Here is a 25,299-nt window from a genome sequence, read left to right as displayed (position 1 = left end):
ACCTCTAACTTTAGTCTTAAAGCATGCATATTATTAATTTTAATTATTACTGGGCTATCGTTATTAACATTTTTTAGTCATTTATTGAAATCTAGTAATGGCAACCTGCATCACTGAACATAAGTTAGAAGACTAGCTTAATACATTTTCATTCATTTATATCTTGAATAGGCAAACCATAAGTTGTATCATTGTTAGTTTAAAAGTTTTTCAAGTTTTATGTTTGTGTGATCACTGTTTTCTATAAATAGCAATGTACTTCTTCACCAGTTTCTATTTGTTTTTGTATAGAAGTTCAAATTCACTTGCCGCATAAACAACCTTGTTATAACTCACACGGCAAAATACCTGCTTGCATTACACTAATATGTTTATCTTTCTGAACCAGTCACTGTTATAAAACAAATAATAATGAAATAATCGGTCTCATAATTGGTATCAGCAATTTTAATAATCGGATATATGCGGTATCGGCATAATCGGCAAAAAGTGACATCAGTACAGCTTTAGGACCAATCAGTGTTAATCTCTTGATTTCACCTAACAGCAAGTCTACACTGAGTCTGCCAGGTATGTTGCAGAGTGCAACTTGGATGGATTGGATGAAGATGTTGACCGCTTGATAAAAATCCCAAAGAAGAAGACAGAAATTTGGGGACCTGGTTTTCCCTTGCCTTATGACTAATTGATAACATCTGAGCTGTCCAACTTCATTTAATCCAAAACTTTGATCAACTGATCTATTGGGTACAGTTTTGACCACAAATGGGATCATCTCTGGCATCTCTTGAGCAAGAAGCTCAAAACCGGAAGATCTGCATCTGTATTGATGAGACCCAATCAGCAAAGAAATTTACAAAATGAAATTTGACTCTCTAAGTGGATGGAAGACATTAAGATTCTTTCAGACACATTTCTGAGAAAAGTAAATTCGACTAAAAAAATAATTGTTAACTCCACAAGTAGATGAAGTGTTCGAGTAAATGAGATCAGACTTTTCCTTGTTGCTAAGCTGATTCAAAGCAAGAGAGAAATGGCATTTCATATACATGTTCCAAAGATTGTGCACATGGCGTTTTTGATGGATGTAATGGAGGTGGGTCTAAAGTGTTACAAAGTTGTGTCCATCATGATGGTGAGGACACAGGAGTTGAGATTCAGATGCAAAGGGAGCTGGTTTATATCCTGGAAAGTGAACCTCAGACAATTCTGGAATGGAAATATGGTGGACAGCTTTTTGGTGGTCTAGGATGACCACAAAATCTTGCTCTTGAACAATGTCAAGGACTGGTCTCCATTCTGAACGTGTGTTAGTCATAGGAGCATAGTTTGATGACCTATTAGAACCAAGATAAAGTCTCAAGTAAAATCCTGGTGAGTTTGTGTTGAGAAATATTTCTACCAACCTTTCCATACGGAGAAGATTCATTATCTGCAGCAGAATGTCTGCCCAGCATAGGTTTCTGGGGACATACTTAGCAAACAGAGCTCTGGATATCTGAGACTAAACAAGGAAAAATCTGAAGGCCCTCCAAGATGATTTGAAATGCCCACAAGTGCCTTGGACAGAGCCCAAATTCCATGGCAAAATGCCCACAAGTGCCTGGGACAGAGTCCAAATTCCATGGCAAAATGCCCACAAGTGCCTGAGACATAGTCCTAATTCCATGGCAAAATGCCCACAAGTGCCTGGGACAGAGTCCAAATTCCATGGCAAAATGCCCATAAGTGCCTGGGACAGAGACCCATTCCATGGCAAAATGCCCACAAGTGCCTGGGAAAGAGATCCATTCCATGGCAAAATGCCCACAAGTGCCTGGGACAGAGACCCATTCCATGGCAAAATGCCCACAAATGCCTGGGAAAGAGACCCATTCCATGGCAAAATGCCCACAAGTCCCTGGGACAGCATCCCATTCCATGGTAAAACACCCACAAGTGCCTGGGACAGAGTCCCATTTCATGGTAAAATGCTGAAGCCCCCCACCTCCACCTACATCATTCTTGGAAATGTGAGCCACAAGTATGATGACCTTTTCTGTGGGAGTGGGCTGGCATGGGCCAAAAACAGTCCTTCTCTCACTGTGTCTTGCCATCACTTACTCAGGAAAAATGGACCCTTGCAGAGAATTAAGGATTAGAGGAGGATTTCCTTATTAAGTATTCCCTACTACTCTGGTCCCTCTTAAGGAGAACAAAAGTAATAAAATTATTTTGATGTGTCGACCATAAGTACAACATATTCAAATTTAATCGTTGCGAGTTAGAATTAGAACTCGCCTTCTTAATGCTAAAAATGTTTTGGCTTCATCGTTATCAAGTCATGCATTCTGCTTCATAATTATTGATATTTATATGATAAGAAAAATCATGTAATTATGTTTTACTTAAATTTTAATGAATATATGTTGCCTATATGTGGTTACTAATGATTGTAAATTTTATTTCTTTTATTAAAGGTTGCACATGCAATCTGGTAACATAATGCACTATTACTTTTTATCTTAGTTACTGAATTACACTTGTTGGCAATCCCATGCAAATCTGGACAGTCGTGGATGATGGAAGGTCCAAAGGAGACCACTAAAACAAGGAGTCTAAAATGACCAGAAAAATGGGTAACAATCTTACTCATGGGAAGACCAATTATTTCAGACTGTCTTGGCATTCAGATAATGTTTCAGTGCTTTTATTACTAAAACAAGAAAAATGATGATATTAATGGCTTTTGTCACTTGAGAGGGCTAGAATTGCAAGACAGTGGATGCACTATTAAAATGATTAGATAATATATCTGAAGAAACATGAATATACAAACATGTCTTACATAGTACAGTAGTCCCCCTCTTGAACAGCCCCCCTGACCAGTGGCCACCCGCTCCTTACGGCCAGAATCCGTTGGCACCAACGAGTTTGTGTTCAAAAGTACCCCTCGCGAAAGGCCACCCGGCTAACGCGACCAGCGGCCAGCATATTAGTGCAAAATTATAAAATTTACCCCTCACAAGCGGCCGCATTTTATTTGAATATGTATCCAGAACCAGTATTGTATTCAAAACGTGTGTTAAGTAATCCGATTTCTGTTTCCAGATGTCAGGTTTTCGTTATTGAAAGAAGTGTTGAGTAAAGTACATTTACCACTAAGGTTAATATTATATCATTTACGCCTCACGAGAAACCAAATTTATTCCATAAAAACCGAGAAAGACTCAAATTTTAATCCATATAAAAGGGTACGTACATGTAATCCAATTAGCCTTACTGCTGTGTTATCATAAGATGTCCGGTTTAGTCACTCTGATAATTGTTAAGAATACAATTATCGAACAGTAGTAACAGATGATAAGTGGCAGCATCGATGTACAATATCCAAGTCAGCAGGAAAATGGTTTAATAGCCTTTATGGCTTCCCTTAGTAAGATGTTGAGCTTGTTCACTTTGGTAATCAGTGGCTATTACTACTGACAATAATTGTCAAAATTACGAATCCTAGTGGCCGCGAGGTCAAATCAGCGTGATGTTAATGGTACATATCGAAGCCGTTTTGGCTTCCCTCACCTAGTTTCAAGAAATGTATAAAAACAATTGGGTACCAGACTGCGACTAACAAATCACGTGACAAGATCACTTCCTTTAAAAACACACGGCAATTTGTTTAGATGCATACAAAATTGTTTTATCAGTATTGTAGTTGGCAACATGAATAACTTACTGCAAAAGGATCAACATGTCATCGAGGAAAATAAAAATTCTCAGTTTAGAGGAGAACGTGAAAGTAGTTCAACTGACGGGGGTGGGGTGGGGGGGGTTCGTCGAGGATCCTTGCAGAAAACTAACGTCGGGAAGACTCAGATAAACAATATCGTGAAAGACAATGAAACAATTCTGCAAAAGTGGAAAGGTGAAATGGATGGAGAAAGGAAGATTGTTTAAGCCAGGAGACGTTTGTATCCTGATTTGAAAGACAAGAAAAAGCAAACATTTTGTCAGTTGAACTGGGATATGACGACTTTACCGCAAGTAACGGATGGTTGCACAGATTTCAAGTGCGACACAATATCAAGTGTTGTGTCATTAGCGGCGAATCAGTTGATGTTAATAACGAAGTTGTCGAAGATTGGAACAAAAGACTAAACGATATATGCAGGGGATATGACAGCAAGGATATAGGATATTTTTAATGTGATGAGACTGGTTTGTTTTTTAGACTGTTACCAACAAAGTGACATGATGTGAACTGTAACATAATTAAAAAGACAGTTTTAAAACTGTATCAATGGTTATTCATAGCATTCTTTTGCAAATGATGACAAAGTTTGTTTTACATTTATTTCACATCATGCATGTGATTTTTTAATTAAAATATAAAATATTTAAAATTAAATGTACTTGTGACTTTTTTCATATGTATTTACTATTCGCATTTGTCATTCCCCTCTAGAAAGGCCACCCGCATTATAAGGCCACTTCCCTGCTGCATTAGGGGTGGCCTTACAAGAGGGGGACTACTGTATATAGTAGCTATCACAAAACTATATGTGTTAGTGGAGTAAGAGTGTAAGACACCAAGTTTAGATCATGTTAGTCAGTGCATCAGTGAATTTTCCAAATGAAATTGAGTGAATTATAAAAACATATGCATTCACAATTGTCAATATACATAAAAAACATTATAACCAAAAAATCTGATCTATCATTTGGTCATTTGCTTCGACTAGTGGTAAGCATATCAGGTTCAAATCACATACTGTGCTTATTTTGTACCTTCAATTTGTTTTATGTACTTTTTTAGACTGAATTAGTCAAGACAATCATGCAAAATGCAGCAGAACATAAATGATAAACAGCTGATATTATTAAGTAGGGTAACATAAGAAATCTACATTTAGGTCAATATGTCTGTGCTAAAAAATAAAAATAAAATTTGCTTGTTCCATGTGAATAACTGGTATACTTCATCCTGTGGGCTAAAAACAAAAAGAATTTTCACATATTCAATAAAATATCCACTATTTATCTGATACAAGCAAATATCCTTATTTTAATTCAATATTGGTTGTGGGAGTTATCCAGGCTGTTCTAAGTGTCTATGTTGACCAATCCAAATAAAATTTGATAGACAGTGGGGTCAGTAAACAAAGTACTTTCTGACACCTTGAAACATTTCTGGTCCAACCTGAAGAACACTTTTTGTTCAGTCAAACCCATGGAATAAAATTAAAATATGTCTGGTCTGATTTTGCCAATTTGGAAAGATTATTAACTGAAAAAGAAATTCTTTCACAATGCTTGTTAATACTTAACATTTTACTTGATTTCAGAACCATAACCTGATAGCAATAATAATGCTGATCACTCAACTGCTTTAGTTCCCAAACAAATATTTGAACATAAAAAGGAAAATCGACTAATAATGCTCAAACAGGGCCTGCATAGCAATCACATTGCTGTGAAATAAATAAACTTGACCCCATGGTGAAAAGGTCAAATAAGTATGTCACCTATTGATAGGTATTAGCTCCATAATGATTCATCTGATAAATGAAATCACACCTGGAAGCAAATATTTAAAAAATCAAAACAATTACCAAATTTTCTAAGACTGTGACCTTGATCAACCCTGATATCAATGGGACAAGGGAGTTTGTCACAGTTGTTGTTTTGGGGTTTAACACCATTTTTCAGCAAATGAAAAGCTATACATGGCGGCCAGTATTAATGGTGGAGGAAGAACCCGGGAAAACTCCGGAAAGAAACACTGACCCTCGAGAAGCTACTGGCAAGCTTTCTCACATACCCACAATGGCTGAATCCGAGATGGCAGTGATCCATGACGGAGAGCGCTTTAGACCACTTGGTCACTCGAGGCCCCATAAGAGTCTGTCACAGAATGAATGGTCTTAGCTTCATAATGATTCATTCAAAGAAAGAACAGAAACCATCAAAGGGTTTAGAAAACTTAAGCCCAACACACGTTCTATGACTATCCTTGACCCTCAATATCAAATATGCAAGGATGCATCATACAGAATGAATTATCCCTGGTTGATACTGAATTATCAAATATATACACAAAATCCATTAATGACTGCAATGTCTTATTTCCAATTAATATGAACTCAATGACCAAAACTGTACAACATTTCACCTACATAAACCAACAGACAAATGTACTTGGGTTACAACACTTCATGGCTTGTCTAAGTAGTGTTTTATAACTAGCGATTCATCACTTCTATGAATATTAAAAAAATTTCAATATTTGAAACAACACCAATTTGAGAGATTAATTAAGTAAATAAGGCATAAATAAGGATTATTACCTGTATATATATATATATATATATATATATATATATATATATATATATATATATATATATATATATATATATATATATAAAGCAGCACCTTGTGCATACAAACTTTTCAAAGACATCTGGATAAATACTGTTCCAGATAGACCAAACTTTGATATTTAGATTCAGCCAAATCTATGACCTGTACTTAACAATACTACACACATATTTGTTTCCAAATTGGATGGGAAAATGAGGTTGATGTGGCATAGGGATACATCTATGTTCCAAATTAGCAGGAAAATAGAGATATTGTACAGGGATACATTAATGCTTCTGTACTGAGACACATTCATATGCCATATGAAATGAATTCCATCGCCCACCTTGGCATAAAATGTGGTTTTAAATTTATTAATACTCTTTTCTTTCACAGACATTTTTAGTGGTACATACAGTGCAAATGGAATTAAAACCAAGCTGGAATTTATGAAAGTTCCATTTTGTATATTTTAAGAATACTGATGTGTGGACATCACTGGAAACACCTAAACTGTTGTAGTTTGGGTGATTGATAGGTAAATATTGATTTGACAATCCAGACTGAAGTCCAGATCAACCATAAAAGATTAACTGAGTATAGATCTATGTGGTTATATATATTAGCTGATAAGTGGATGAATGAGAAGATTAATGTGATTTTATCTTGATGAAAGTTTACTTCATAAATGTACTAACAGTATAAATCTAGTTATAACAATTTTTTTTACATTTGCAACCAAAGAGTGGAATTCAGAAATCTCTGATGCTCCATTTCATTACATTCTCAACTTAAAAGTAGAATTCTGGGGCCTCTGATCACCATTCTGATGTCTGACACAATATTCTAGTAAATTACTTATCTGCTTGATCGTATGACATAACACTTTCAGCAATTAAAGTATTTTCACTAAATTCATTAAAAATACATCCTAATTAAATTATGTCATAAAATTACCTGATATTTATCTGTGATCTGCTGGGCCGCCCATGCAGCATATTTGCTGTTATTTGGATCTTTCTTGGACAAAGCAATTGAACTCTGTAATAATTACAAACAGAAATAAATAAAATGTAACTATAAAGCCAAAATCAAAGGATTCAAATTATTGCTGCTATCAGATTTATGTTAACTTTCTAAAATTCCCCAAAAGTAATATGTGACAATTGATTTTCCACCTCTTTTTTCAAAATCACATGCATGGTTTACAATGTACTAACATATGTGCTTTAGAATACTCATATATCACAGAGTACTCATATACATTATTTACAGAGTACTTGTGTGCCTGATTTATAGACTACTCATATACATGATTTATATAGCACTCACATATACGATTTATACAATAAATGCATACCTGATATAAAGTATTCACACATTATTTATAGAATACTAATACTTTATTTATAGATTACTCACACATGATTTCTAAATGCATACATAATATCAATAGTACTCACATGACATTTATAGAGTATTCATATACATAATTTACAGAGCACTCATGTGATTTATAGAATAGTTTTATAATTTATACAATACACAAATGATATAAAGAGTACTCAAACTAAAATACATCATTTAAAGAGTATTCAATATTTCCAGTTCCCTTCAAGACAAGAGCTTTAATCAATTATCTAAGCTTAATTATTCTGAGGCATTAAACCAGGTACATAATAAAATTAATCTAAGGCACTAATCCATTATCTAAGCTAATCAATGTGAGATAGTTGAGCAATTTAATCAGTACCATACATCTGATCTGATGAAATTGAATTTCATGACATAGCAGCCTGTGGGTATGTGAGAAAGCTTGTCAATAGCTTCTCGAGGGTCGGTGGCTCTTTCCGTGTTCTTCCTCCACCATTAATACTGGCCACCATGTATAGCCTATCGTGTGCTGAAAAATTGCGTTAAACCCTACAACAACATAGCAGCCCAAGTAGTCATACTACTCAATGGATGCAACCAAATTTTTAGAATCATATTCTGTCCATAGCAACCAATTAATAATACCACCAAGAATCAAAACCAAAATTAAAAATCTTTGTTAAACAGCTTCTAAATGAGTTATGCAGTATCATATCAGGGAAAAAAATCTCAACTTCTATATCAATGTTTTCATTATGCCAGCTTGCTACTTTTATTATGGACATATTTTCTAAAAGCACCCCCCCCAAAAAAAAATTACAGTTACTCAGTCAATGCTGAAAAATTCTATGAAGTTGTGTCTTAGACATACATATGGGTCCAGAATGGGTAACATTTGTAGTCTTCAGTTTTGCTTTATTGATATTATGCTCCTATATTAAACAAATTTTTTGGGTCATTTATTTCTGTCCCATAGGCCCTACCCTTTCCATTATGGTGTTATGTAGCAAGGCCCTACCCTTTCCATTATGGTGTTATGTAGCACGGCCATGTTCTTTTGGCCATTTATTCCTGTCCCACAGGCCCTAACCTTTCCATTATGGTGTTATGTAGCAAGGCCATGTTCTTTTGGCCATTTATTCCTGTCCCGTAGGCCCTACCCTTTCCATTATGGTGTTATGTAGCAAGGCCATGTTCTTTTGGCCATTTATTCCTGTCCCATAAGCCCTAACCTTTCCATTATGGTGTTATGTAGCAAGGCCATATTCTTTTGGCCATTTATTCCTGTCCCGTAGGCCCTACCCTTTCCATTATGGTGTTATGTAGCAAGGCCATGTTCATATGTGATAATCCACAACTATGGTACTAGTATCTCACAACACACTGTCCAATGAATGCTACATTTGTACACCTTCATTGTAAACACACATACTAAAATTTACAGTACACAGCTATAAAACACGATCTGGTTGGCTCGTTACCTTAAGCTTCATGGTTTGTCTAGCTCATTTTTTTAACCCCAAGGCTGCAATTCAAGGTATACTTTTTATTTTTCTCAGTTATTTATATAATAATTCAAAATTTTGAAATCTTTAAGTAATTTTATCAAACTACTTTCAAATTTATTTTTGACAACATTTTTTCTTATGAATCATGCCTCTATGAATGGGTCTTAGGTCTTGTTTCTTAATTGTCATTCATGAGATATTTTACTAATAATATCACTAAAGTAGGTATAGTTAACTAAATATAGGTGCACAAAAGATATGATGAATTAATAAATTAACAACTGAAACAAAAAATTACAATACTTAATTGGTTACTAAATAAAATTCTATTTGATACAATAATGCCCGTCAAATATGTATATATAGTGATATAAACTGTGCTGCCTATCCAAGACTTTGGTTTATTTACAATACTCATATGATATTGCATGAGTTTTATTATATTCCAAAAGGAAAGAATAAAAGAAGTAAATGAAAAGATAGTCTCATTTGCATCATTTCAGTATACTTACATATTTTCCAGTGAATAAAGCCATTTACTAAAGTGACAGCTGTTTTATTACAATTAAATTAAAAAATGTGAGAAAAGAACTACAGATGAGTAAAACACTTGTGACCCCAACATATGCATTTTGTTTTTGCATTTTGTAAATCAGATTAATATACTGTTAGTAAGCAAAACGATGACCTTTATACTTTGTCATAAACAGTATGAACAAATCTTGTGTGTTTCCCAAAATAACTCTCATAACAAGCTCATACAAATAAGCCTATGTTTTTAATAAATACTGTATTATGTTAAGTACATCTGATCTGTTCAATTTTTATGAAAAAGAAAAATCATAACGAAAATATATATATATATACATATATATATAATCTGTCATGATATCATGACAGAATTGTGATATAAAAATGAAACTAGTAAGTGAATGCTTTTCATTCTTCAGATAACTTGTCCAATTTAAGAATTTCCCTGTAATTGAAAAGCTTTGAAAGCTTCTTTTAATTGAATTTTCTTGTTCAGTGAAATTAATGGGACAGTTGGGATACTGCTGAATGCATAATTTTTTTCCTTCAAAATAACGATATTATTTTTCTTTTTTTTCCCTACTCTGATGGAACTATTTAATATATTCTGATGCAATAGTTAATCTAGTTTTGAATTGTAAAATTCTAAGATTTATGCAGAAATACAGTTGATTCACAGTAATAAAGGAACAGTGAAGTGTTTGTGGCATCCCCTTTCCTATTCAGTCTTTCTCAGGTAAGGCACATGAAGAATCAATATTTGTGATCAATATGATAATGCTGGATGAATGTAGTGACATGTAGTGGCCTTTGGGGAGGAAAATATGGAAGGCCTTTCTATGGTTAGATTCAGAACCTGCACTTAATAACTCTGAAAAGAACTGATTTCTAACATTATTTTAGACTGACTACAAGTGAAACTAAAACTCAAGCTCAAGATGGCAAGGGTTAATTAATGGATTCTTAAGAAGTGCAAACAAGACTGACATAAAGGACCCCTGCATTGTAACAAAATAACATTAAGTGTCAAAACTCTGTCCCAATTGCATGAGACTAAACCCATAAAGACACATCGAAGTCCATGATGTCCATTTAAAATTGTATCACAAAATGTACAATGGTTCTTAAGCTATGCTGTTACAAACAATATCCACTGTAATAAAAATGAAGTTCTCACAAACAAAGACCTATCCCATAAAATGCACTTCTATGTCTAAAATTGAATGGTTCCTGAGCTATACTGGTTACAGGGATCTACTGTTGTGGAGATATAAAAGGGTATCAAACAGGGACAATAACTCCATTAAAATTTGACCTGACAATGACGAAACCAGTAGCTTCACCTATATGTAACAGACGATTCATCTACCAAAATGACAAATAATTATGTGCAAGGGGGCAGAGCTATGAAGATTGCAATGAATGTGACAGGACAAACAGACATACAAAAGCTAAGGTGGATATTAACTGGGCTCCTATATCTTGGTGTGGGTCCTTTATCATACAACTTTTCATGTATGTACATGCCTGTAGCTGCACTGAACAGAAAATGCTTGTCATAAAACAAGTACTTACCAATAATAAACCTAACTGTGCTCTCATGCTATTGGGATTAAGTTTAGCTGCTTGAGCAAAATATGCTCTTGCAGATTCCATATTTTCTATACCACCTTGCGTGTATTTGATCTGGAAAACAAAAATAACATATTTAAGACTTGTCATCTAAAAAACTTTAAATGCTTAAAAATGGACAGTTGGGGAAAGTCTAATAAATGGAATGTATCTCAAACTATTGCCACTGAAAACAAAGAAAACAGGACTGCCAGATAAAATATCAAACCATCAAAAGCTGCAATGCATTGTAAAAATGTTATAACATCAAAGAGATAAACTTGTATACAATGGTTCTTTTAAAAGTGGTTTATTCCTATGAATGACATTATGATGAAAGTAGAATTCAGCTTAATTTGTTGAGATAAGAAACCCAAGCAGATCCGTGTGCAAACCTTTGGGCAAATTATAATATTATACTCAAGTTTCATTCTGAATACAACAACTTATGAAGAAGTTATAGGACTTTAAGAAAACATATTAACATTAATCTTAGGTCTTGAACAAGTGGATCAATTGTAGCTAAAGCTACTCATCTGACTGACATCTCCATAACTGTCAAACACAAGAACAGTTGGCTAAGAAATCTGAGTCATTAGGAAGCTTTCTGAAGAAATTTCTTAAAATGATGTTGATTGTAATTTTAAGAAAATAATTACTGCAAGGTTTGTCTCGTTTATGTATCTTCAAACCACATCTGATGGCACATCCGCATCGTTTGTCCAATATTAAAATATCTCAATGGCACATCAGCATCATCTGAACCATATTAAAATATCTCAATGGCACATCAGCATCATTTGTCCAATATTAAAATATCTCAATGGCACATCAGCATCATTTGTCCAATAATAAAATATCTCAATGGCACATCAGCATCATTTGTCCAATAATAAAAGGTCTCAATGGAACATCAGCATCCTTTGTCCAATAGGGTCTCAATGTCAGTGTTCTTTCTGACAAAGCTGGTCAAATTCTGTTAAGCATGGTTTTTTGGTAATGAAGTTGTGTATATGTCTTGTTTATTTTTTTATAGGATGGAAGCCATATTTGATGGCAGATAAGCATCATTTCTATAAATATGAAAAGTCTTCAAGCTAGAAGGCTTTCTGTCAAAATTTGGCAATTAGTGTTTTAGAATCTGTTATTATATTTTTTAATTATAGAAGTAGCCATATTTGATTTCAGACTGGCATCATTTGAATATTCTTAAAATTAGATAATATGGATATGACTTCCATTAAATCAGGTCAAATTTCTATTTAGTGGTAGTAATGGTGGACATATTTAATGGTGAACTGGCCATCATTCATACAAATTGTCAGACCTTAAGATCTGTGACATTTGGTCAAATTCAGCTAAGCAGCTTCTGAGAGGTTATACAAAGTTTTTCTAGTTTTAGTAACATTGGCCATATTTGACTAAGTATTGGCATTTGTATAAAACTGAAAGATTTTATGCCAGGATGTTTTAGATCTTGTCGTGTGAAGGCTTGATGTTGTTGTTGTTGTAGGGTGTAACACCATTTTTCAGCTCAATATAGGTTATACATGGTGGCCAGTATAGCTGGCGGAGGAAGAACTCTGGAAAACCCCAGCAAGAACCACCAACCCACAAGAAGCTACTGGCAAGCTTTCTCACATACTCACGATTAAAGGCCTGACTATTTTTAGTAACAATCTATATTTGATGGTGGATCAGCATCATTTTGAAAATCATAAATGCCAGGAAACTTTCTATAAAACTTTGTCAAATGTTGGTATTGCGAGGTTTTGTACATTTAAATGTTTTTCTAGCTTTTATACTGGTGGCCATATTTGTTGCTGGATTTGTATCATTGGTACAAACTTTAAAGTTAACTTTTTTAAAATAAATTCTGAGAATAACTCATTTAAAGGTTTCCTCTTTTTAAAATGAAAGCCATATCTGTTGGTGATTTGGCAGTATTATAGTGATTTTAAGGAACAAGTTGTTTAAATGTTTCTCAAGTTTTAGTAATGGTGGCCATACTGGATGTCAGATTGGCATCCATTCAACAAGTCTGAAAGGCCATGTTGGCAGAATGCTCCAATAAACTGTAAACAAATTGGTCAAGCATTTTTTGAGAAGTAAGCAAATGGATGATGCATGATGGACAAAGTTCCATTCTATAAACTTACATGACCTTATGGCCAGGTGAGCAATAAAATTTAAAGAGTTCAAACAAACTGGCATATGATTATTTATTAAATTCTATGTTTATACTTCAAATTAGTGTCATATGTTTAACAACTCTTTTAACACATTACTGGCTCTATCATTCCGAGGAAATGATTCTGCAAATGTGGATTATGAGCAGGATGCTCTACTTAAAGTCTTAAGTATTTCTATTTTATATGTGCCTATAGATAGCATGATGTACCTTTTTATGCCTTTGCTTGTCAGTGAAATTCAACATCATAATACAGACAGATGGAAGACTTATGAAATTCAACAGCCTGTTACTGGCAGATGGCAGATGAGTAAAATTCAAGAGCATATTACCGACAAATAGCAGAACAGTAAAATTCAAGAGCATATTACAGACAGATGGCAGTCAAGTGAAATGCAACAGCTTATAACAGACAATGGCAGATGAGTAAAATTCAAGAGCATATTTCAGACTGATGGCAGACGATTAAAATTCAAGAGCATATTTCAAACAGATGGCAGAAGAGTAAAATTCAACAGTATATTACAGACAGATGGCAGAAGAGTAAAATTCAAGAGCATATTTCAGACTGATGGCAGATGAGTGAAATTCAAGAGCATATTTCAGACACATGGCAGAAGAGTAAAATTCAACAGTATATTACAGACAGATGGCAGAAGAGTAAAATTCAAGAGCATATTTCAGACCAATGTCAGATGAGTGAAATTCAAGAGCATATTTCAGACAGATGGCAGATTAATGAAATTCAACAGCATATTTCAGACAGATGGCAGATGAGTGAAATTTAACAACATATAACAGACTGATGGCAGAAGAGTAAAATTCAACAGCATATTTCAGACCAATCACAGATGAGTGAAATTCAAGAGCATACTACAGACAGATGGCAGGCCAATGAAAGTAACAATATCTAGAATTAAAAGACAGAATTTGATTTAAGTAAACAGTTCAATAGCTGAACAAATAACTTGAATATGATCAAACTAATTTTTATGTCTTGGACTTATATGCACATCAACACTTACCATGTTTTCAAATACACAGCTGCGCACGTTTTTTTATACACACATGCATTTACTGTTTAATTATAAACTCTAAACTGCTGGTTTGTAAGAGTTCGGACAAAGGCGACTTAGTTAATAAGGTGGTTTTTACAGTTTATATAGGAGCTATTTTTAAAACGCGAACATTCTTGCACAAATATAGCAAAATCTGCACTGAATATCCAATGGTGCCAATGAAGTATCCAAATAAAGCATCCATTTTATACAAGTTGACATACCACTCAATAGGAATGGAGTAAAATATTGGTTTTCTCTGGTAATTTTGTATGTTGGATGATCAATAAAACTGGGCATAATAAAGCAACTTACCTAAGCATATATTTGATGAAAGAGGTTGTTTTGTGGGTTGGACAATAAAGCAACTTACCTCTGCGTATTTTTGGTGAAAGAGGTGATTTTGTGGGTTGGACATGATCAGTTCCTCCATACAGAAACAGGCTTTGGAATACTCTTGTTTACAAAGATACAGGTCACATAACTCCATCCAGGCATCAAAATCTGTCATAAACCTGCATCATACAAATATTTCATGTTATAGAAATTACAAAGAAGGATCTTGTGCCTTGATCATCATTTAATCATAGCTAAAAGTTTGTGGATCAGATGTTGTTTAACACATTAACCCCTGGAGGATTTTTGTTATTTTCGCCTGAAAATCGAGTAGGAAACACATTTTGAAAGCTATTTCTGAATACATCCAAAAACACCAAATCCCCAATGATCCTTCAATAACATACTGCCTAGACGTATTAGAAACATCATTTTCATTGGCTATTTGACTTGCGCATATTTGCTAAACGGAGCCATTATTTTTGTATCGAGACCACTCTTTATTCCAAATGCCCATCTTATCCAACTTTCTGCAAAGGCTCATCTGTCTGTTTGCAGTTCATACCAGTTTGCATTAGATCTGAGTCCAAAAAGTCTAAAATCCAGACACAAAATCAGATTCCGACCACAGGCGAATTTTGGGTAGAAAAAAGTCGGGTCCAAAAAATGTGTTTTTTTAAAATCTATTTTGTAGTGCAACTAGATATTCCAGATTATTTGGTATCATTGAAGAACTACATCTGTCTACCTTTCTATAATACCACTCACTTTAGTGTATCATGCATGCTACAGAGCTCGGCAGTAGGCTATTCTACCTCCTGCTCCGTTATGTTGTCGCTAGGGGTTAATGTGTTAATTTACCTTTTATAGTACCAGTGGTTCCATAAAATTCTCTTTGAAAGAAATATAAATATCTGCCGATTCAAACTTTTTAACTGAAATATATCCCATTTAATATGCTGGATGAATACTTATGTCTCCAATAAAATTACATAAATATACAAGAGAAAAATCAGATGTAAAACTTTCCTCCTTCAAGAAAACACAGCTCTTTCATAACATGCAAAGGATTACTCCTGAACCTGCTTATAATGCAAATGTAGGTGTGGATCAAATTTATTTAAATAAAAATCACCCCTTGGGAATGCGAATATAATTGCTATCAAAACTGGTAAACGAAACCATGATATTTTGATCATTTTGTTGTTGAAAACATGGTTACTGTCTGGAATTTTGACTCAAAAGCATGAAATTCACAATTTCTAACAAATTTCATACAATTTGTTTAAGTTTTCATGCAATCAAAATAATAATCAGTACACTGTAAACAGCAATATATGGTGAAGATATGAATCAATGAAAATGTCAGTACTGCCCACTGGTGGCAATACTTTAAGAAATAAATACCAATTAAATAGTCAAGTGTTGTTGTTGTTGTTGTAGGGTTTAAAGGCATTTTTCAGCACACGATAGGCTATACATGGCGGCCAGTATTAATGCTGGAGGAAGAATCCGGGAAATCCCCAGAAAGAACCACCGACCCTCGAGAAGCTACTGGCAAGCTTTCTCACATACCCACATTGGCCGATTCCGTGACTTTAACACAGACAGAGGTGAGATAGCAGTGATCTGTAACGGAGAGCGCTTTAGACCACAAGGGGCCTTAAATAGTCAAGTGAGTTTTGTTCTTTCAGTTTGATCAATTAATTGGTTCAGGATCTTGCAGGGCTGCTTTTCTTGACCTGTTTATGTAAGAGAGAGAGAGAGTGATGACTCTGATTACCGACAGATGGTAACCTGATTGGGGCTAAAAAACCTGACTGTGTCAAGAGAACCACCGATCACTCCAATCTGAATTGAAGAGAGTTCGAGTTGACCTAAAGGGCATGCAGCTCCCATACCATGCATACAGAGGATAAAGCTATCAGGAAACAAGACTTGTATCATGGTGACTTTAGTGAAGTGTAGTCATGAGATTCAAAAGGATTAAAACTGAGCCATGTTAAAACACAGAACTGGTTCCATTTGGAGACAGAATTAGGGATTTCAGTTGACTGAGACCAAAATGTCTAAAAGATCTGATACATCTAATCATGCCAAAAATCATATCTGCTATCATATGATCATGGAACGTGTCCAATATCATGTGGGCGGTAGCCTTTTGAAAGAAATAGGGGCAAACTGTTTCTCCTCAAACAGCTAAAGATATAATCGAAGTGTTGCTGACAGTTGTTAGGATCGGTAACGGGTGAGCACCCCATTGCATGTGCTGGTGTTGGTACCTACCATTATTTCCGGTTGGGGCTTCTCCAGAGGGATCTCCATGGTCAGCCAACCTGGGTTGCCCCACTGATGCAGGAATGATCAAATTTCAGGTGTGATCAAGACTGTTTGCTCAAGGGGAACTATAAATATGGGTGCGATGGTGCTCACGATGTCTGCACAGAAGAAACCGGCCAAGCAGGATCTAGTTTGCTGCCACATTGAATAAACCAAGGAGCTGCAACAAATCTCTTGCCAAAATCCAAGTCTTGTTGGAAACAGACTTGAGAAGTTATATGATTCTGGTAACATGAACATTAAGAAGCTGCAGATGAGCGACCATATCTCCTGTTGAAGGAAGACATCCTTCTCTCAATCTGCCGAGACTTCCACGAAGAGAGGAGAGGAGTGGGGAGTGGGTTGGAAGAAAGAAACCTGAAGCTCCTCCGATATGACCTGGATCACCCACCTAAGTTGCAGGAAGAGCAGTATGTAAATGTTTACGGTCTGAAGGTTCGAAGGTGGAGAAAGTTTGTTTCTTTCTTTCTCTGTATGAATGCCTCCTATGTTGGTTAGGTTAAGGTCTCCTGGCATAAGATTGGCATCAGCATTGGGGTACATCTGAGGAAATCCCATGTCTTAGGGCCGCTAAGAATCTATTCACACTGGTGGGAGCTTAGATGGTCCAAATGCTTGTGTTGGGGGTGCGGTGAGTTGGAGGGGCAGTTCCTGAGCTGCCTACACACTTTCATCTTTGATCTTTCCTCCAAAATACAACAGAGACCCAAATGTGGGTCATCCATACAGCAAGAAGATGGTGTGGTTTAAGTGATGTTGAGTGCAGGCATGCATCCTGTCAGTTTAGGGTGAAATTGGCTGAAGCAATCAAGGCACTGGCCATAGTATGGTTGAACTGCTCGGTTAAGAATCTGAGCAATCCTGGTCTTTCGCATCCCAGGCATGGCTATAGCTGGATAGCATGGTGGGATGGTGGTCTTAAAAGACAAGTCCTGAAAGTTGACAAAACACTCAAAATTGGCAGAAGTTGTAAAATAATGCATACAACCTGCTATAGATCACAAAATCCACACAATACCAAGGGAACATTGGAAGGGACCATAGGAACACAAAAATGACTGACGGTCACTGGATAAACTGTATGATGTGTGGTCTGTACAGCAGAGAAGCTAAAAACCAGTGCACCTGGCATTGCCAAGTGGAAGTAATGGGCAAGAGGATAAGTTGAGTTTTTCTCCAAATGCAAGGAAATACAAGTAGAAAAAAGTTAAATTCTAAACCCTCAAAAGCAAATTTTATGTTTATTCAAATAGGAATGTTTTTCTTAGGTGGCATGCATTAAGATGGGTCCAACTAGCAAAAATATGAGGAAAATAGTCATATTGGCAATTAATGGAAGAGACAAGATAAATACAGTAATAACAGGTTTGAAGAGAGGTCTGCGATATATTGAATACTCACGTCTTAAGGTAGTCATTTAACATTTCAATGGCCTTTTCTATATTATTCTGTTCTTTATATATTGCAATCTGCCGCTTTCTTGCCATCTGAAATATCAACAAATAAAAATTTTGTCACATTATAAAATCACTGTTTAATGTGCATGAACACATACATAAAACAGTTCATAATTTGCATTTTCCTGGTCATGTCTAACTTTATATTCTTGATAAGGCATGAAACTATACATCTGGATTTTTTTTGGTTCTCTTTGACAGAAATGTATCTTATAGTACTGGAAGAAAAAAACCTTCATATAGTTAACAATGATTGGCATACACAGTGTCATGAGTCGGGGAACAAAACATTGTGTCTCCTGCATTTCATTTTGTCTCTCTAATACAATCATGTTTCCTTGTTTTGTTTACCCTATGTGGAACCTCTCAATAACTTTCACAATTTGGTATAATAGACAATTGCATGAACTTATTAAGGGGTGATATGAAGCTCTATTGTCCTGCTACAAGTAATGCTGCACTCAGGCTTCACCAGTGTGGAACAAGACTTGCCTTGGGTGAACAAATCTCCATATCTCATGGGAAATAAACTTATTAGCCTTAAAGTATTTTAATCCCGGAACAATCTCTCATTATATGTGTAGATTTGTACCTGTATGTCTAGATCTTAATGCCCCCATTTGGAACCCTCATAAAATTCCACAATTTGGTACAATACAAAATTTACTGCCCTTGTCAGGGGATGATATGAAGATTTGTTCAACTATGACAAGTCATGTTTCACTCAAGTTTTGCCCTTGTAGAACACAACTTGCCATGAGGGGACAAATCTCCATATCTCACGGGCAATAAATATATATTATCAGCCTTAAAATAATGTACACCTAGAATAATCAGCTCCTTCTAAATGCAGTAATGAACCTATACGTCTAGATGTCAATGCTATCGATGGAATCGGTTCAGAGGAGGAATGTTTTATATGGAGCCCCTTTATTGTGTACCAACACCTGTATTTCAATACTTTACAAAACCTTTACTTTGAAAACAGTGATGACACTGATGAAGAAGTAATATCCACATTTTCATGTCTGCTAATGCAGTTGAAACAATGTTAAAATACTGAAGGGAAATATAGCGAGAAGACATTATAAGAAATTTAACTTTCATACAAACAGCAGTTAAATTATATAAAGCGCAGCACTCAATAAAATAATGTATATAACAAGGGAACCATTAACAGCACAATACAAACCCATCTTGTGTTTAATATTTCTCTTTGTAGAAACTAGAAAGGTACATTTGGACATTATTGACAACACGTCTCAATAACCTTGACTTTTGGTCAAGGTGTGCAGTTCTGAAGTCAACTTAATGTGCAGAAACTATTATTTTCTTCATAGACTTGCCAAACTGTGTCATGTGACCTAGATAATTTTTTAATTACCCAAAGTACAATCTATCTGTAGTTTGGTCAAGGAACTTACTCAATATAAAAAAGTGTCACATAAAACCATTTTTTAAAAACCACAATGACCCTGACTGTTAACCTTTTAACCTCCAAATCAACTGGGATCTTTGATAGTATAAGTGCAAGTCCTCCACAAATTTTGGTCATGGTATGTGATTTAGAACTAGTATTAATGTTTCTTGCTTTAGTCAGTGACCTTGATCTATAATCTTTTGATGCCACAATCAATAGATGTCTTTCCTACCCAATGTGTAATTCAGACACATTCAATAGATGTCTTCTTACCCAATGCATAATTCAAACACAATCAATAGATGCCTTCTTACCCAATGTGTAATTCAGACACAATCAATAGATGTCTTTCCTACCCAATGTGTAATTCAGACACAGTCAATAGATGTCTTTCCTACCCAATGTGTAATTTAGATATATTCAATAGATGTCTTCTTACTCAATGCATAATTCAGGCACAACCAGTAGATGTCTTTCCTACCCACTGTGTAATTCAGACACAATCAATTGATGTCTTTTCTACCCAATGTGTAATTCAGACACAATCAATAAATGTCTTTCCTACCCAATGGGTAATTCAGACACATTCAATAGATGCCTACTTACCCAATGTGTAATTCAGACACAATGAATAGATGTCTTTCCTACCCAATGTATAATTCAGACACATTCAATAGATGCCTTCTTACCCAATGTGTAATTCAGACACAATGAATAGATGTCTTTCCTACCCAATGTGTAATTCAGACACAATCAATAGATGTCTTTCCTACCCAATGTGTAATTCAGACACAATCAATAAATGTCTTTCCTACCCAATGGGTAATTCAGACATATTCAATAGATGCCTTCTTACCCAATGTGTAATTCAGACACAATGAATAGATGTCTTTCCTACCCAATGTGTAATTCAGACATATTCAATAGATGTCTTCTTACCCAATGTGTAATTCAGGCACAACCAGTAGATGTCTTTCCTACCCACTGTGTAATTCAGACACAATCAATAGATGTCTTTCCTACCCAATGTGTAATTCAGACATATTCAATAGATGTCTTCTTACCCAATGTGTAATTCAGGCACAATCAATAGATGTATTTCCTTCCCAATGTGTAAGTCAGACACAATGAATAGATGTCTTTCCTACCCAATGTGTAATTTAGACACAATCAATATATGTCTTCTTTATACCCAATGCATAATTCAGACACAATCAATAGATGTCTTCTTACCCAATGTGTAATTCAGATACAGTCAATAAATGTATTTCCTACCCAATGTGTAATTCAGACACAATCAATAGATGTCTTTCCTACCCAATCTGTAATTCAGACACATTCAATAGATGCCTTCTTACCCAATGCGTAGTTCAGACACAATCAACAGATGTATTTCCTTCCCAATGTATAATTCAGACATAATCAATAGATGACTTTCCTATCCAATTTGACCCCCAAATCAATTAGCTTCTTCCTTTCCACAACTGCAAGACATACATACAATTTGGTACAAATAACTGACGTAGAATTAATGTTACTGTGTGGAATCTATTGTCTGCTTTCATTCCAGTGACTGCAACCTTTGGATCCCATAACTGATCGGTTTTGCTCTAACTCCAAGTGAAAGCCTACCACAGACTCAGAAACTGACTTACTTTTCCTTACCTGAAGTGCAAGTCATCCACAAAGTTCTGACCTTAACCTGCAGATGACGAAGAACTCAAGTTATTGTGCTGAAAATGTTTTTCTTCTTTTAATCAGTGACCTTGACCTTTTTACTCCCAAACTAACTCGGTTCTTCCTTATCGTAAGTGCAAGCCATCCACAAAGTTTGATAACTGTATATGTTGCAAACTCAAGTTAAGTGGAAAACATTTTTCTTTTTTTATTCTCTGTGGTCATGACCTTGGAACATTTGGCACTGAAATCTATAGGGTTCTTTTTTGGTCTAAGTGCAAGCCATATACAATAGTTGGAAACTTAAGTTATACTGAGGAAATGAAACTGGCAACAAACAGATGGTAAGATGCCATTATAGTGTTCTATTTCGTGGCCAGCAAATGAAAAAAAATGTATCAAACAGATGGCATGATGCCATTATAGTGATCTATTTCATGGCCAGCAAATGAAAAAAATGTATAAAACAGATGGCATGATGCCATTATAGTGATCTGTTTCATGGCCAGCAAATGAAAAAAATGTATAAAACAGATGACATGATGCCATTATAGTGATCTATTTCATGGCCAGCAAATGAAAAAATGTATAAAACAGATGGCATGATGCCATTATAGTGATCTGTTTCATGGCCAGCAAATGAAAAAAATGTATGAAACAGATGACATGATGCCATTATAGTGATCTGTTTCATGGCCAGCGAATGAAAAAAATGTATAAAACAGATGGCATGATGTCATTATAGTGACCTGTTTCATGGCCAGCAAATGAAAAAATGTATAAAACAGATGGCATGATGCCATTATAGTGATCTGTTTCATGGCCAGCAAATGAAAAAAATGTATAAAACAGATGGCATGATGCTATTATAGTGATCTATTTCATGGCCAGCAAATGAAAAAATGTATAAAACAGATGGCATGATGCCATTATAGTGTTCTGTTTCATGGCCAGCAAATGAAAAAAATGTATAAAACAGATGGCATGATGCAATTATAGTGATCTGTTTCATGGCCAGCAAATGAAAAAAAAATGTATAAAACAGACGGCATAATGCCATTATAGTGATCTGTTTCATGGCCAGCAAATGAAAAAAGTGTACAAAACAGATGGCATGATGCCATTATAGTGATCTGTTTCATGGCCAGCAAATGAAAAAAATGTATAAAACATATAAATGTTACAAAACAAAAGTACAAAAGGCACTGAAATATGTACTTAAAAGCACTTAAAAAGCAAATCGGAGACATGAACTTAGATATACTTACTGTATATGTTGGGTCATCCTTCAATATTTCTGAATATAATTTGAGAGCTTCCTCATATCTGAAGCAAAGAAAAACTGTGTTCATTTTTAAGGTCTCTTGATCTAAGACGATTTCATATTATTTATCAAGTTGTAAAGTAAATCCCAGATATATTGTATCATACACATTCAGTCAAACTGCCATAAAAAATGACCAAAAAATCAGCATGCGCTGGGAAGAATAAAATGATTTCTCAAATTAATACTAAAATCACCCTCCCATATTAAGGTATAAAAAAGAAAACATTGAAAGTGTTGCAATAAGATCTTCCACAAGATTAAAACTGACATTATCAAGGAAATACGTAGGCTTAGCTGATTAATATCGATTGCTGATACTCACTCTCCAACAGCCTCATGAAGCATGCCATTTAACCGCTTTACACGGTTGGAATGAGGAAAATTGGCATTTAATTTATCTCGACATTCCTGCAAAAGAGTAAGAGAGAGGTGGAACTTAAACTGGTACAAATATGTTTTTTATCTGACTATCATAGTACCCTAAGAACAATATTATATTTCTTCAGCTAAAATTAATAGTCCAACTGTAAACAACGTAGACACTGATCTGCCACTGCATACTGCACTGGCAGTTTTGGGTCCATGTTTGTTTAACTGATTACTCTTAAACAAAATGCACAGACCCAGATCTGCTGATGCATCAAGTGATGACATATCTGGGTCTTTCAGACTGAACATATAACAAAGTATATTAAAGTGGATAAGAGATTTAAAAAATGAGCAAGTAAGGGTTTGCTACATACTGAGAATGAATTTTTTTGTCCAATATGAATGAACTGTATAAACTTTTTACTAGTTCACATAATTGTCTTTCAGTTGCAATGAATGTATTTTACGTAAGTTTATAACTCACATCAACAGACATGTTTTTAGTAACATTGGTTAACAAATTGATCAGTTTCCAACCGATGTATTCTCGCATAACTTCAAAATTTCTCAATTACTTCAGTCTATTCTGGGATTTCCAAATGTATATGGTATAACAGCAAATCAGCACAATCAAGGCTACAAAGTGCAGAGTAGGTTTAGGTATCCTCAAACAGGAAGACAACACAAAGATCTGCAACATCATGGCAATATATATTCCTAGGGCAAAATGGTTACCTTACAACATTCAGGAGGGAAAATCAAGCCTATCCCACATCCCAAAGCCTGCAAGTATGTGTGTGTGTGTGTGTGACACCTACTCATGGTTACCAAGTGTACTGACCTTGCCAACATGCATATGCTTGGATGCTTCAATTTAAATAACAGCAAAACAAGATGGATATATTTTGTTAACCTGGGTCATTGGAAGCTTATTTGTATAAGTTTTTATACAGAATCTACGTGACATATGCCTAGATATACTATTAATTTTTACCATTCCAGCTTCTCGCTATCCGACCATGTGCCAAATAGGCTGTCAACTGTATTGCTTTGGAATGTCAAGCGTGACAATTTTGAATAAATGCTGTCAATTTGTATTGCCTTGAATCACTAACAAATGACAATTTTGAAAAATGTATTTGATATCTAATTTTGATTTCATTTGTTCTCTAAATAATCATTTAAAAGATACTTTGGGCTAAAGATGCAGCAAAATTTGATTCTGCCCTCTCCTTCTCCTCTAGTCAATTATGACAGTTTATCATTTTATCATTGGTTATGTCTACTGTGTTATAAAAGGTATCCCAAATACATCACAACGAAATTTCATAGAATTGACCATCATCTTATGAGATTTACCTGCTGACGAATACAGAAAAAGACAAATACAAAAAAAAGCATTTTGAATTTCAAAACACATATCCCTGCGATTCCCAGTTTTGATCTCTATCCAAAATAGATTGCTGAATGTATGGACTGACCCAAGAAGCAAATGTGATTTGTAAGTGCATTTGTCTTTCATGCCCAGTAAGTATGTATGTAGATGTTTGTAAGGTGTGGATCACAAAATTTTTCAAGCCATGACCTGGAGGGTAAGTCTCGGGAGGTTAAGAATAGTCTACAAGGCACATGTCAGTTCTGTGTACAAAAAGGACAAGGGACTCTTATCTCTGTAACTGCCTCAAATAATGTCCAAAATTTATCTTGTTTATTTTTAAAAGCTGTATGTACATTTTGGCTTGAAAAATACACTGAATAATT

At 35.1% G+C, this 25,299-nt stretch overlaps 1 protein-coding gene across 1 annotated transcript in view; it reads right to left on the bottom strand.

The window, feature by feature from the left end:
• Window positions 1-25,299, bottom strand: part of LOC149784503 (ER membrane protein complex subunit 2-A-like) — a 46,738-nt gene that overhangs the window by 5,796 nt on the left and 15,643 nt on the right. Inside the window, exons 4-9 of the mRNA XM_089932581.1 lie at window positions 23,492-23,577; window positions 23,111-23,168; window positions 18,690-18,775; window positions 14,986-15,127; window positions 11,328-11,438; window positions 7,297-7,380 (exon numbers count right to left, since the gene is read on the bottom strand). Coding sequence (XP_089788707.1) covers window positions 7,297-7,380; window positions 11,328-11,438; window positions 14,986-15,127; window positions 18,690-18,775; window positions 23,111-23,168; window positions 23,492-23,577 — 567 coding nt within the window. The remainder of the gene's footprint in view (window positions 1-7,296; window positions 7,381-11,327; window positions 11,439-14,985; window positions 15,128-18,689; window positions 18,776-23,110; window positions 23,169-23,491; window positions 23,578-25,299) is intronic.

The sequence above is a fragment of the Sinohyriopsis cumingii genome, chromosome 14 (genome assembly GCF_028554795.1).
Source record: "Sinohyriopsis cumingii isolate HCF-2022 chromosome 14, ASM2855479v2, whole genome shotgun sequence".
Lineage (NCBI taxonomy): Eukaryota > Metazoa > Mollusca > Bivalvia > Unionida > Unionidae > Sinohyriopsis > Sinohyriopsis cumingii.
This window is presented reverse-complemented; position numbering and strand designations above follow the sequence as displayed.